The 14,396-nt window shown below is 41.3% G+C and overlaps 1 protein-coding gene across 1 annotated transcript in view; it reads right to left on the reverse strand.

The window, feature by feature from the left end:
* Positions 1-515: 515 nt before the first annotated feature.
* The window catches only part of LOC114070796 (activated RNA polymerase II transcriptional coactivator p15-like), a 32,376-nt gene continuing 18,495 nt past the window's right edge, over positions 516-14,396 (reverse strand). Inside the window, exons 3-4 of the mRNA XM_027908383.1 lie at positions 1,455-1,563; positions 516-607 (exon numbers count right to left, since the gene is read on the reverse strand). Of these exons, the coding sequence (XP_027764184.1) occupies positions 528-607; positions 1,455-1,563 (189 nt within the window). The 3' untranslated portion in view covers positions 516-527. The remainder of the gene's footprint in view (positions 608-1,454; positions 1,564-14,396) is intronic.

Consider the following 14,396-nt stretch of genomic DNA (forward strand, 5'->3'; position numbering starts at 1 on the left):
CTTGCATCTGAATAAATACAGTAAATTAGTAAATAGTTTTAAAATTACCTACAAAAATGTGGTTTACCAGGTATTCACTGTTTGTATCAAGTCTTAAAGCTGGAAGTTGTCAGGGCAAGCGTATGAAATAAAATAAAAAAAAATTAAAATTGAGACATTTTAAGAAATCTCCTCAGAAAAAAAAATCACATTAACAGTTAACTAAAGTACAACTAAAATTAAAGTTATTAGGCAACCTTACCAGCACCTTTAACCAAAAGGTTATGCTTTACATACTATTTACACACTATTTGATTTGTTTATTTTATACCATGAGGTGAAAGCAACACATTTCCTTTTAGTAAAGTATACACAAATAGCCTCACTCAGAATAAACTTTTAATGCACATAAAGTATTCATCTTATAAATCATTTTGAAATCCAAATATACAATAGTTTGGAAAACAATATTTTAGAAAACAAATGTCAATGTAATATGACAACTTAAAACAACTAAAATGATAAAAGGTTTCTGTATCGCTCTGTATTTACAGTTTTCTTACTGCATCATCAATATCAGAAATCTGTTCCTTCAGCTGGTTCCACTGTTCTGGATTTAAAGAAATACCTGAAATGCATTAAAAAAAAATACTTAGGACAAAAAAAAAATTGTAGTGCAAGATCTTGCATAATTACTGTCAAGGCTGGTTTCATACACAAAGTGTATGTCATGACTATTAATGCTTAACCTACCTCAAGTGTAACAACCACTTCAGTTACAAAGAAAGTACTCATTTGGAACACTTCTGTTTAAATTTAGACCTTAGCTTATCTCCTTACAAAGACAATGTGTGCAGTATAACAAATTCATTCACAAGTGTTGGGCTAAATGCAGAAATACAGCCCTGGACTTGATAGAAGGCAGTACAAAAGAAATGAAGGAAGTCAACTGTATTCCTGTTGGCTCCTAAAAGCAATACCTCTGTGGACTGAACTTCTATGCGCTTTTAAAGTACCATAATTCTGGGTTTTTTTCCCCTCCTGTTTCTTAAAGCACTGTGAATAACAAACTATAAGTAACATTTTGGAGAGACTATTACCACTCTCTAGCACTCAAAAACCAACATGGAAATCCAATTGTAATAAAAGCAAGAAGTGGAGTTAAGTTAATCAACGGGAAATGTATGGCTATGTATATAACTCCCATACCAAATTTATTTATATTCGATGCCTTGTTTTCCATAAATTATGGGGGAACCATTTAGGAAAACTGACTCAGGCCAATGAAACCATTTCTCTTTTGTTTATTATCTACAGATAAACCTAATCATTTGTTAAAATATAAATCATTAAAAAGTAAAAACATTACTTTAAAAATACCACATAGCAACAAAGTATAGAAATCTGATACACAAAGTTCTCCAGCAAACTGCAGACAATGTTTTAATACAAAATAACATGAAGCTGAACAATACCTTTTCTGCCAGGCTTCATTTCACCTTCTTGATCCAACCAATATTCTCTAATATCAATTAAGACTTTTCCTTTAAAGTCACGAACACTGACATACCTCATTTTGCCAATCTGTCAAAACACATATAAAGATATCTTTTAGATACCTTACATATTACAGTATTCACTTTTCCCAGCAGTATCAGACTTGGACATGTGACACTGCACACTGCAGCTTATTTTAGACACCAGTAAAACAACTAGATCAAGAGCTTAATCCAGAGCAGTCAGTAGGCAAATAAGTAATGACAATATAAATGGATGAACAACTTAAAACCAGTTGAGCATTCAATGCTCAATGCAAGAGTGGTTCTCCTAGAACAAAAAAATACCTGTATTCTTAACAAGCTTGCATCTTACAAAACCTACTAATTTAGTGTTTTCTGAAATAAATTTTTGCTTCTGTTATAACCATCTTTGTTAGTAGCAGTTTTAAACAAACAGGGAAGAGGGAGTTTTACTCCCAAATCTAAGTTTTAGTCCATTCCATATGCACAGAAATCAAATTAGATATTCACATGAGATAGGTCCAATTTTGGTTCCACTCCCTTTTTTTTCCCTTTTTCTTTTTTAAAACACAGTAAATACAGAAACAGAAGTAAGCCACCAACTGCCCCATGCCTGCTTCCACCAGTTCACTGGGGCACTTTATTGGAACTGTGGTTAAAAGACTGTACCAGATGTTCCAAGAAACCCCCATACAAATACTTGAAGTTTACCAACACGTAGCATGGTATGAAATTACTTTGAAATATCATAATTTCACACAGTGGATTAAATGAATTATGAGGGCTTTTTTTTCTTCTCCAAAGAGAAAAACAAGGGGAGGGGGGAATCAAAGGGAAGAGAGACAACAGGCACACTACACATTACACTACATATTTAGGCTTTATCAAATTTTCTTAAAAAAATATAAAAAAACTATTTATTCACATAAATTCAAAATATGTGAATTTGAGAACCAAAAATTTTATAATAAAAACAATTAAACAATTAATGTAAGAAATTCTTAGTATTTTGTATGCACCTTCTGAATACACTTTATGAAAAAAGAACACATTATCACATAAACAATTTTAAAAATAGAATATTCCTTCCTGATATAACATTAGTTTCAGTTTTCAGCTTCCTTAATTTATGCATCTTGCACTTTGACATAATTTAACAGGGGGCAAAACACATCTTACTAGCATTGTCTGACCAGAAATCATACATAACTCTCCAATCAACTAAACTCATCCACAAATGTTTAAGTCATAAAAGTTGTTATTTCACAAAATATATATAAACAAATATGCTTTGTGTTTGCTTAAAGTAATTTTTCTTCTTATGCAGATCATGCTAAATTAACTCTAAAATTTATTTTTAAACAATTGGGGTGTCTTTAGATAGCATAAGGATTTCACTATTAAAGATAAGACTACATGCCTTACTTCAACTACAGTAAGGTGAGGGGCAATAATACAAAATACACATAATTAATTCAGTCAGTAAGTCTACCTTAAATGAGAAGAGTTCCATATGAAAATGCTAAAATGCTAAAAGTTAGGGTTTACACCACTGTCTAGATTTCAGCTGAATGCTCACGTTAAATTTTGAATGCTTAGTTAAATTCTATGCAAAACATTTGCCACTGCTAAAAAGCTTTAAATAGGCTTCTAAAGTACAGTTTAAATAACTCAAATGAACCTAGATTTTGGTTAAGTAAATAGATGTTTCCTGAAGTTCAGTTACCTGCAATTCTGGCATTGAGTCATTTCTGACTAATTCTTTTTTCATGCATCAGCTGATAGACCTAGAATAATTTCACTCATCTAAGATGCCTTTGTATCTCTGTAACAACACATTCATGTTCCAAGGGCTGCATTGATTTATAGTAGGGTAGCTACTGCAGTTCAATCTTCATAAAAAAGTTCATATGCTTTTGTGCTGGTTTTGGCTGGGGTAGAGCTAATTTTCTTCCTAGTGGCTGGTATGGGGCTCTGTTTTGGATTTGTACTGAACACAGTGATGATAATAAAGAGATGTTTTAGTTGTAGCTGAGCAGGCCTTACACAGAGCCAAGGTCTTTTCTGCTTTTTGTACTGCCATGCTGGCAAGGAAGTTGGGGATACATGGAAGGTTGGGAGGAGACACAGTCAGGACACCTGATCCCAACTGACCAAGAGATTTTCCGGACCATATGGCATCATGCTACAACTGTAAAGTGGGGGAAAAAAGGAGGAAGGGGGAGGGAAATTTGGAGTGATGGCGTTTGTCTTCTCAAGCAACTGTTACACGTGATGGGGCCCTGCTCTCCTGGAGATGGCTGAACACCTGCCTGCCCATGGGAAGCAGTGAATTAATTCCTTGTTTGGTTGCATGGTGCTTGGTTGCTGGCTGGGGTTAAACCATGACAGATTTTTATTAAATATCACAGCTCCTTAGATATATTATTCTATTAAATTGAACATAAGCCATTAAAAACATTCTTTCCAGGTTTCCATTTCTTAGAATAAAATGCACTGAACTGTGTCTAGGTTTATTTCACAGCTATGCAACTGACTTCCTGTATGAGTTGCAGTAACCACCTTTTTCACCATTTTTCCTCCTATTTCCTATTTGCCTCGATTAAACTGTATATATGCTGTGGAAGTAAAAACAGCAAAAAAAGCAGACTTCCTTTTTATCATATGTATAGCATTAGAGGAAGGACAATGAGCAAATATAAACTGCTAGAATAGAGAGTCCTGCAAACAGCAGAGATCTGTAACAGCATATTGGTCTAGCACATGAATTCTGAAATTCAAGTGGTCACCAATGCATTTCACAATGTCCTGGTCCCAGCCAGGACAGGGTTAATTTTTGCAGCAGTCAAGAGGGGATGGAGCTTATTCTATAACACCTCACATCATTGCCACCAGTCAGGTGAGCCCCTGGTGACCTGGATGCTCCAATGCTGGGATATTGAAGCCCCCTATATGAAACTAGATGGAAGTGAAGCCAAGCAACTGGAATCCCTGTCCCAGGATGTGGGCTTTGCCAAGAGGATTAGGAAGAGAACAGAAACTCAGTCTCTGGAGGCAACTCTTGTCAAGCCTGAGGGAAAGGAATTCTCTCAAGAATGATCTAGTAGTGTGCCCAAGCAGGTGAAACATCATGGAGAAAGGTATCCAGTACCTGAGAGAATTAGTTGTGCTGGAGGTAATCTATAGGGATTCAAATAACAAGCAGTCCCCTGTAGATCCAGATGAGATCCAGTGTACACAATACATGTGGCAGAAGTTTGTATGGAGCGTGCCATCGTCATACACCAACTCATTGGCAGCATTGATGTCAATGAAAGAAGGAGAACAAACAGTGCTTCAGGTGACTACCCGACTCTGGCAATATGAGAATCATCTTTTTTCCTCCCTACCAACCTGTGCCCCTGTAACAACCAGATAATATAGAAATGCTAAAAAAAGTATTTCACCATTGTTTCTACATGTCAAAACTTCCTACCAAAATTTCTCAGTCAGCCCTCCTGCCAGAAGCCCTTACCAGAGCTTCCTGCTGGAGTTTTCCTACCACAAGATCCTGCTATTCTTTATGGTTATCATATATCTTCGAACATCTGAATAGGGCTACATGCCAAAGAAACCATGTACAATCTCCTTTAAACACTAGAAAAGTTGAGGAAAAATTTTGGAAAACTAGAGAGAGGAAAGGGAAAGAGAGAACCGGTTACAGTAGCTGAGCATCTCTCTTCCCACCTCCCCCTTGCCTTTTCTCTGCCACCACATGCTGCCTGTCTGCCACCGGAGACTGAAACTCTGCTGGCCTGGACAAGAACTGAGACTGACCGTGCCACATGCATGAGTTATACCTTATCCTCCTACCCTTACCACATTTCTGAGGACTGAAAGGTGCTGCTTACCGAGGATCAGAACACTGCACAGCCTGGGACGCAGCTAAAACGTGAGCAGCAAAGCCACACACATCCTGACTGCATTCCAGAGAACTAAGCTGCTAAGATGACATTCCACACACACACACCCAGTTAAAGAGATAACATCGAAAAGTGGCAGAGAGAAATAAAAAAAGGCAGAAACTGTTCCCCTACTACCACCATCTCAGCTAAAAGATAGTTTGGTGGTAACTTTCCTATGCTTCTAAAAGTAATCTTAGCTTTTTCCAACCTTATTTTTTCCTCTCTCTTTGCATCTCTTACAATTAATAAAATAAAAATATCATTTTTTTGGTATCAACAGATAACTCTGAGTTTTAATTTTGCTCAGGGAATATTCGAATCTGAATAGTGCCCATCCAGTTGCTCTATCAGTCTCCTTCCCAGTCAGAAAGGGGAGAGTCCCAGGTGGATCTGGACTGACAACATAAGGGTGAATTATTTCTGTCTCAGTGGGGCCTCACGTCATCAGGGAAGAGATTCAACATACAGATGGGCTTGTGATTGAAGGGTGGATTTAACCATGGACAATATCTCGCAGGTTATCCATAACTGTGAAACGTGTTGCAATCAAGCAGGTCAAGTGGGTAAAACCTCTGTGCTATGGTGGATGATGGTTGAAATATAAATATGGGGAGGTCTGGCAGATCAATTACATCACACTCCTGCAAACCTGCCAAGGCAAGTGCTATGTGCTGACAATGGCTGAAACAACAACTGGATGGTTGGAGATGTACCCTGTGCCTCATGTCACTGCCCGGAACACCAGTTTGGGCCTTGAAAAGCAAGTCCTATGGCAACATGGCACCCCCAGAGAGAATCGAGTCAGACAACAGACTAATTTCAAAAAAAGACTCATAGACACCTGGGCCAGAGAGCACAGTATTGTGTGGGTATATCATATTCTCTGTCATGCACCAGCCTCTGGGAAAATGGAATGGTACAATGGACTGTGCTGACAGCACACCAGGCCTCCTGCCCTGGAAGACATCTAGGATGGATAGAACCCACAGTCATGGACTAAATGAACTCAACAGACATCTTGGAGGGACTGCCACTGACTACAGAAATGATACCTGTGCTTGCGTATACTTATATACATATACATAGTTGGAATGTGAAGGATCTGGGCATGACATAGATGGTATAGAATAAGAGGTGGATAATATCCTGGTTCTGGCCAGGACAGGATTAATTTTTGCAGTAGCTGGAAGGGGGGTGGCTAAGACAGGGAGGTTATTCTATACCACCTCATGTCATTGCCAGAGGCAGAGGAAAGGGACTCCTGCTTTTGAGAAGGGGTTCTTTCTGGTCGAGAAAATGTGGTGGACAGAGTGGTCCAATATTGTTTATTGTCGGGGGCTTTCCATGTAAATCATTTATTTTGTATGCTTTTTTTACTAATGTTGTTGCTGTTACTGTTCATGTTCTTATCTCATTGCTGTTTCCAGTAAGTTGTTCTTATCTCAACCTGTGATCTTTGCCATTTTCACCTTCAGTTGGGGGGGGGTGGGGGTGTGGCACGTGGGGGTTTAAGTGGGAGTACTAAAATGGAGAATGGCATACCATTCCTATACCACGACACCAATCAATCACATTCCAGAGCATCACAAACATATATTATCTACTTAATTATCTACTTTCAGGAGCCTATAATAGGTAAAGACATTACACTGGGAAACTGAAGAACTTGTTTCTCAGAATTGAAAAAGGAAAGTTGACCCAAACTTAAATAAACATAGGGGGGGAAGCCACACTCACAACAGGCAAACTACTTTTGAAGTAACAATTTCTATTAAATGCCCTATCATGTAATGTGATTCCACTCTGGATAATCATTAATACTGTAACCCAACAGCATTAACAAACCTAATCCCAATCAGGTGAAGGTAGATGACAAGATTTGTCAAACTAACCAAGGCACGTGATTTAGAACTCACATTGACTCAAAGCCACAGACAGGAATCTAATGTAACATGAACAATGCTTGTCTTTAGGGCCTCTAGTAATATATCACTAATGGGAGTAAGGTAAATTTCCACAACCCAACTGCACTCAAATCCTTTAACATAATCCATAGTATACTAGGCTACCTATAAAACCTAAAAAGACCAAAGCATGTAAAAAAATAAAACACACTTGGCCTCTTATACTTAATTCCCTCCATCTTACAATTATTCTTTATAATTAGTTTCAGGAATACCATTACAACAACATTAGTTTCAAACAAAAACAACTAAAAGTGTAGATCTTTATGAAAATGCTCAATCTTCTGAATACAGCAGTCACAATAAGTTCAAAATTAAGGGAATCTGTATACTTTAAAAACACAGCCCAAAGGTATAGAACAACAAACCACTAAGTTTGGAAGCCACAGAATTTCTGACTATCCTATGAATGCTTTACTGCTTAATTTCCATCCATTGAAGACATACCTGTAAGTTATACTGCAAAATTACTTGCACGAAGATTATTTTATTACCATGGGGAAGCAGAAAGGAGAGATTCTAGTATTACTAATAATTCTAGAACAAACAAAATAATACCTAAAAACTTAACACACACCTAGACCTTCTAGCATGCTCTCCTGGGTAGAGAGGAGAGAGAATCATAGAATCATAGAGTTAACTGGGTTGGAAGAGACCTCCGAGATCATCAAGTCCAACCCTTGATCCAATCCCACTGTGATTACTAGATCATGGCACTCAGTGGCCACATCCAGCCTCGTCTTAAAAACCTCCAGGGACGGTGAGTCCACCACCTCTCTGGGCAGGCTATTTCAATGCCTGATCACTCTCTCTGTAAAGAACTTCTTTCTAATATCCAACCTAAACCTCCCCTGGCAGAGCTTAAACCTGTGCCCTCTTGTCCTACTGCTGATTGCCTGGGAGAAGAGACCAACCCCCACCTGCCTACAACCTCCTTTCAGGTAGTTGTAGAGAGTGATGAGGTCACCCCTGAGCTTCCTTTTCTCCAGACTAAACAACCCCAGCTCCCTCAGCCTCTCCTCATAGGACTTGTGCTCAAGTCCCTTCACCAACCTCTTTGCTTTCTCTGGACCCACTCCAGCACCTCAATGTCTTTCCTGAAATGAGGGGCCCAGAACTGGACACAATATTCCAGGTGTGGCCTCACCAGCGCTGAGTACAGGGGAAGGATCACTGCCCTGCTCCTGCTGGCCACACTGTTCTTGATGCAGACCAGGATGCCATTGGCCTTCTTGGCCACCTGGGCACACTGCTGGCTCATGTTCAGCTTCCTGTCAATCAGCACCCCCAGATCCCTTTCCACCTGAGGGCTCTCCAGCCACTCTGTGCCCAGCCTGTAGCGCTGCATGTTGTGGCCAAAGTGCAGGACCTGGCACTTGGCCTTGTTGAACTTCATCCCGTTGGAATCGGCCCAACTCTCCAGCCTATCCAGGTCCCTCTGTAGAGCCCTCCTGCCTTCCAGCAGGTCGACACTCCCTCCCAACTTGGTGTCATCTGCAAATTTGCTGATGATGGACTCAATCTCCTCATCTAAATCATCGATAAAGATGTTAAACAGGACTGGGCCCAACACTGACTCCTGGGGAACACCACTGGTGACCGGCCGCCAACTGGATTCAGCCCTGTTCACCAGCACTCTCTGGGCCCAGCCCTCCAGCCAGTTCTTGACCCAGCATGTGATAAACTATATATATTTTTTAGACTGTTTTTGTTAAGCTTACTAACACTTCATGCTATGGATGTGCGATTTCTATATGTATTTCTCTCATGGTTGTTAAGGCTACATATATACATTTTAAAGGGTTTTTAAGCTTAGTAGAAATATGCATTCCCCACGTAACTGTGGAATGCTGTTAACAAACTGCCGTTTGTTCCCAAGGTTGATGGTGGAAGGGGGGGCAGTCTGAGCCTGTAATTTACAGGGCCCTGATATCATCCGAAGTGACAGTCTGGAGACACGAGAGGCTCCTCTAAACAAGAAATCAAAAGGAATGTGATAAGCCTGGGAGGGGAGGAGAATACCTTTTAAATGCGCATATTCCAAGCTGGGGTCATCTGCCGAACACAAAGAAAAAGGAGAAATCTTCCTCGCAAAGCCCCCAGCCCACAAAGAAACCCCCAGCCAACCGGCGCCAGAGAGCCCTGCCCGGGAACATGCATGGGAGAAACTTTGTAACTGAGCATGTGCAGAGAGCACATGCCCCGGACCATGTATAAATAAGAACCTAAGTACTGAGCATGTCTAAACAGGAGCCCACAGGGTTCAAAAAGGGAGTTTGAGAAGTCGAAGGCGGGCGAACTGTGTGGGAACCTAAGTTCCAGCAGTCCCCCTGGCGAGCCGTGATTGTTCATTTACCGCTTACTAATAAATTGGCTTGTTATTTTGCATTTGCCTTCTCAACTTTCTTAAACCTCCGCTAGTAACTTATAACAATTTGGTGCCGTGACTTGGATATTCTGGGTCTTTTGCCATACACCCTCGCGGCCCGGGGGGTGCCCTGCCTGACTTTTTGGCAGCCTGGTATTGCAGAAGGGTCGCGGCAATACCCCGAATCCATGAACCATCCTAAATTACGGTAGATGAACAATAAAGACCTGCAGGACCCCTTAAATTTTGTGAACGAAGACCAGACGAAGATCTGGGAGTGGTAAGTATAACTGTTGTGAGCCGTTTGGTTGGGGTGGTTATCCCGGGGTGCGACTGTATGAGAGGTCTCATTGAGGCCAAGCCAGAGTGGACCTCTGGGTAGTGCAGTTCCCAAGACCCCGCAAGGGGCTGGGTCACGACAAGAGGGCGCGTGTGTGTGTGTGACGAGAAGCACCCCGGAAGATGGGACAAGGGAAGAGTAAATCCTCTCGTTCCATGGGGAAGGGATCCCCCGAAAAAATAGGAGAACTGACTAAGTTACCAGATATACCGCAAGAGAGCCCTCTGGGACAAATGATTAAACACTGGGATATTTCATCTAGAAGAGAGGGTAAATCAAAAGAAAAAATTATTCACTATTGTATTGAGGTATGGGGAGGGAACCCCTTTACAAACCCGCATGTATTCTGGCCTGTGTTTGGGTCGTCTGAGGGCTGGATGTGTCAGCAGTTGAATACATGGGTAGACAATAAAAGTCCTACTAACCCCGAAGAAAAAGAGTATGCTGAATTGTGGATTCCTAGGCCAGATGGGGAAGCATCATTATTTGCATTAAGAGAGAAAAAACCTGGTAAATCTCACTCAGATAAAGAGGATCCCTTCTGGCCCCCTCCGGTTGCCCCTCAAGCCCCCCCTCCGCAGTATTCTTTCCGGGGTTCAGAAACACCACTGCCTCAGGGCTCGGACTCAGATACTGAGTCTCCGATACCGACAGCCCCCCCCTCAGCGAATTACCCGCAGCATGGCAAAACAGGGGGAGGGGAAACTGTTTCCACTTAGAGAGATGTTGGTGTCGGGGGGGGATGGGCAAGGAGGGCCGGAGACAGGATATGTGGCAGTCCCTTTAAACACCGAGGATGTCAGGGAATTTAAGACAGAAATGGGAAATTTACTCGATGATCCCATAGGGGTAGGGGAAAAAGATCAATTTTTGGGACCAAGTTTATATACATGGGATGAGTTGCAATCCATCTTAAGTATATTATTCACGGTAGAGGAAAGAAACATGATTAGAAGGGCGGGGATGAAGCTCTGGGACCAGCAACATCAGGCAGGGCCGGCGGCGGACCAAAAGTGGCCTTTACATAGACCTAATTGGAATAATCAAGACCCAATCCACAGAGGCCACATGGCAGATTTAAGAACAATTATAATCCAAGGGGTCCGGGACTCGGTTCCGAAGGGTAGAAATATTATTAGAGCTTTTATGGAGCACCAGAAAAAGGAGAAAACTCCAACAGACTGGCTTGAGAGGTTGCGAAAAAGTTTCCAATTATATTCTGGGGTAGATCCAGCTACACCTGTGGGCCAGGCTTTATTGAAAACTCAGTTTGTGGCAAAGTCCTGGGTGGATATTAGAAAGAAATTAGAGAAGATAGAAGATTGGCAGGAAAAGGGATTGGATGAATTGCTGAGAGAGGCTCAGAAAGTGTATGTGAGACGAGAGAGAGAGAGTGAGAAAAGGCAGACGAGACTTTTGGTGGCAGCGGTTCGGGCAGGACAGAAAGAGGGAGTGAGGAGGACTGAGAGACCGGGAACAGAACGGGTGGACAGGCGGACGGTGGAGTGTTACTATTGTGGAAAGAAGGGACATATAAGGAGGGAATGTAGGAAATGGATTAAAGATGAAAAGGAATTCAAAGAGGATTAGGGAAGTCAGGGGCTCTATGCGCTGGGGACTCCAGGTAAAAAAGAGCCCTTGATAAATTTGAAAGTGGGTCCCCAGCACCAGGAAGTGACCTTTTTTAGTGGATACCGGAGCTGAAAGGTCAACTATACAGTTCTTACCACCTGGATGTGAAATATCAGGAGAAAAGGTTAGTGTGGTGGGAGCGAAAGGGGAACCTTTTCAGGTCCCTGTTATAAAAAGTGTATTAGTAGAATCAGATTGTAAATACGGGACTGGGACACTGTTACTGTTGCCTGAGGCTGAATATAATCTGTTAGGGAGAGATTTGATTGTGGAGTTGGAAATAAAATTAGAAGTTGAAGAAAAGGAGCTGAAAATCAAATTATGTCCCCTTACAGATGTGGACGAGAAACAGATTAATCCTGAAGTGTGGTATACCCCAGAAACTGTGGGAAAGTTAGATATTGAACCATTTGAAGTAACTATTAAAAACCCGGAGATCCCTGTACGGATCAAACAATATCCCTTACCTAGTGAAAGCAGGAGAGGGCTGAAACCTGAAATAGACCGATTATTAAAACGAGGGTTGCTTGAGCCCTGCATGTCTCCTTTTAATACTCCCATTCTGCCAGTTAAGAAGGCGGATGGAACTTATCGGCTAGTACATGACCTAAGAGAGATTAATAAAAGGACTGTAAGTAGATTTCCAGTGGTTGCAAATCCCCATACTTTACTGAGTCAATTAAGCCCTGAATATCAATGGTACAGTGCAATAGATTTTAAAGATGCATTTTGGACATGTCCCCTCAAGGAGGATTGCAGGAATAATTTTGCCTTTGAGTGGGAAGACCCAGATAATTTCAGAAAACAGCAACTGAGATGGTGTGTTTTGCCACAGGGATTCACCGAGTCACCTAACCTCTTTGGACAAGCTTTAGAGCGTATCTTTCGAGAATATCACCTGCCTGAGGGGGTAACATTGCTTCAATATGTAGATGATTTGTTGCTAGCAGGGAAAAACCAAGAAATAGTGAGGAAGGAAACTGTTAGAATGCTAAACTTTTTGAGTATCCAGGGTCTGAAAGTTTCTAAATCTAAATTACAATTTGTGGAACAGGAGGTGAAATAGCTAGGACACTGGATTCACAGGGGTACTAAGAAACTGGATCCTGAGAGAGTTAATGGAATTCTGTCACTGAAAGCTCCCAATAGTAAGCGACAAGTGAGACAGTTGTTAAGATTGTTTGGATACTGCAGACAGTGGATTGAAAATTATAGTTCTAAGGTGAGATTTTTATACCAAAAACTGACTACGGGTGGATCCTTAAAATGGACTCAGGAAGATGATGACAAATTAGAGTGTCTCAAAACTAATTTGGTGAATGCTCCTGTTTTAAGTTTACCTGACATAAAGAGACCTTTTTATGTCTTTGTAGCCACGGAGGATGGGACAGCATATGGCATTTTAACTCAGGAATGGGCGGGAAGGAAAAAGCCCGTGGGGTATATTTCTAAACTGATAGATCCAGTTAGCAGAGGGTGGCCTACTTGCTTGCAGGCAGTGGTAGCTGTTGCTTTAATTATAGAAGAAGTAAACAAAATAACATTGGGAGGAGAATTGAAAGTTTATTCCCCACATAACATTTGAGGAGTACTTCAACAGAAGGTTGAAAAATGGATTACTGATGCCAGACTCCTAAAATATGAAGGAATATTAATACATTCTCCCAAATTAGAAATTGCAACCACTAGCTTACAGAATCCAGCGCAGTTTTTATATGGGAGTCCTGAAGGGGATTTAACTCATGATTGCCTTCACGCAATTGAGGAACAAACTAAGCTCAGACCGGATTTGGAGGAAACAGAATTAGAAGAAGGGAAGAAATTATTTGTGGATGGCTCTTCCCGAGTTATAGCAGGCAAAAGGAGATCAGGATATGCTGTTGTTGATGGTAAAGGACTGAGGTTAATAGAATCTGGATCCCTTAGTCCTACCTGGTCAGCACAGGCATGTGAATTATATGCAGTGTTAAGAGCATTAGAACTTCTGAGGGGTAAAAGAGGCACAATATATACAGATTCAAAGTATGCATATGGAGTTATTCACACTTTTGGGAAAATCTGGGAGGAAAGGGGACTTATAAACTCACAGGGGAAAGGATTAATTCATGAAGAAGTTATTGTAAGGACTCTACAAGCTATAAGGGGACCGGAGCAAATAGCAGTGGTGCATGTTCAGGGACATCAGAAGGGAATGAGTCCTGAAATTCGGGGAAATAACTTAGCTGATCAGGAGGCTAAGGCTGCAGCCTTATTAACCATTATTACTGACTTGAGGGGGAACAATGGACAAGGGAAAACTTTAACACCTCAGTTTACCAAACAGGAAACTGAGAAACTCAAAGAAATGGGAGTGATTGAAAAGTCAGGGGGATGGGAACTGGCGGATGGGTGACAGGTGCTGCCTAAAGCACTAGCCTGGAAAATAATGAAAGGCATGCATGGTAAGACACACTGGGGTACTGTGATGGTTTTAGTCTAGGCCTTCCTTGGTGACCAGTTTGTAACCAAGGAAGGAGCCAAGTACCCAGTATTCCACACAATTTTTACGTAAACCAGAGTATAAATAAGTCGGAGATTAGAGACCTCGCTCTCTTCTCTTCCAGCGAGGTCTGGGAACAGTGGGTCCCTGCGTTAGTCTCGCTTATCTAA

Source organism: Empidonax traillii, unplaced genomic scaffold, assembly GCF_003031625.1.
Source record: "Empidonax traillii isolate 1590-97213 ecotype Southwest subspecies unplaced genomic scaffold, ASM303162v1 scaffold1691:size291431, whole genome shotgun sequence".
NCBI classification, from domain to species: Eukaryota; Metazoa; Chordata; class Aves; order Passeriformes; family Tyrannidae; genus Empidonax; species Empidonax traillii.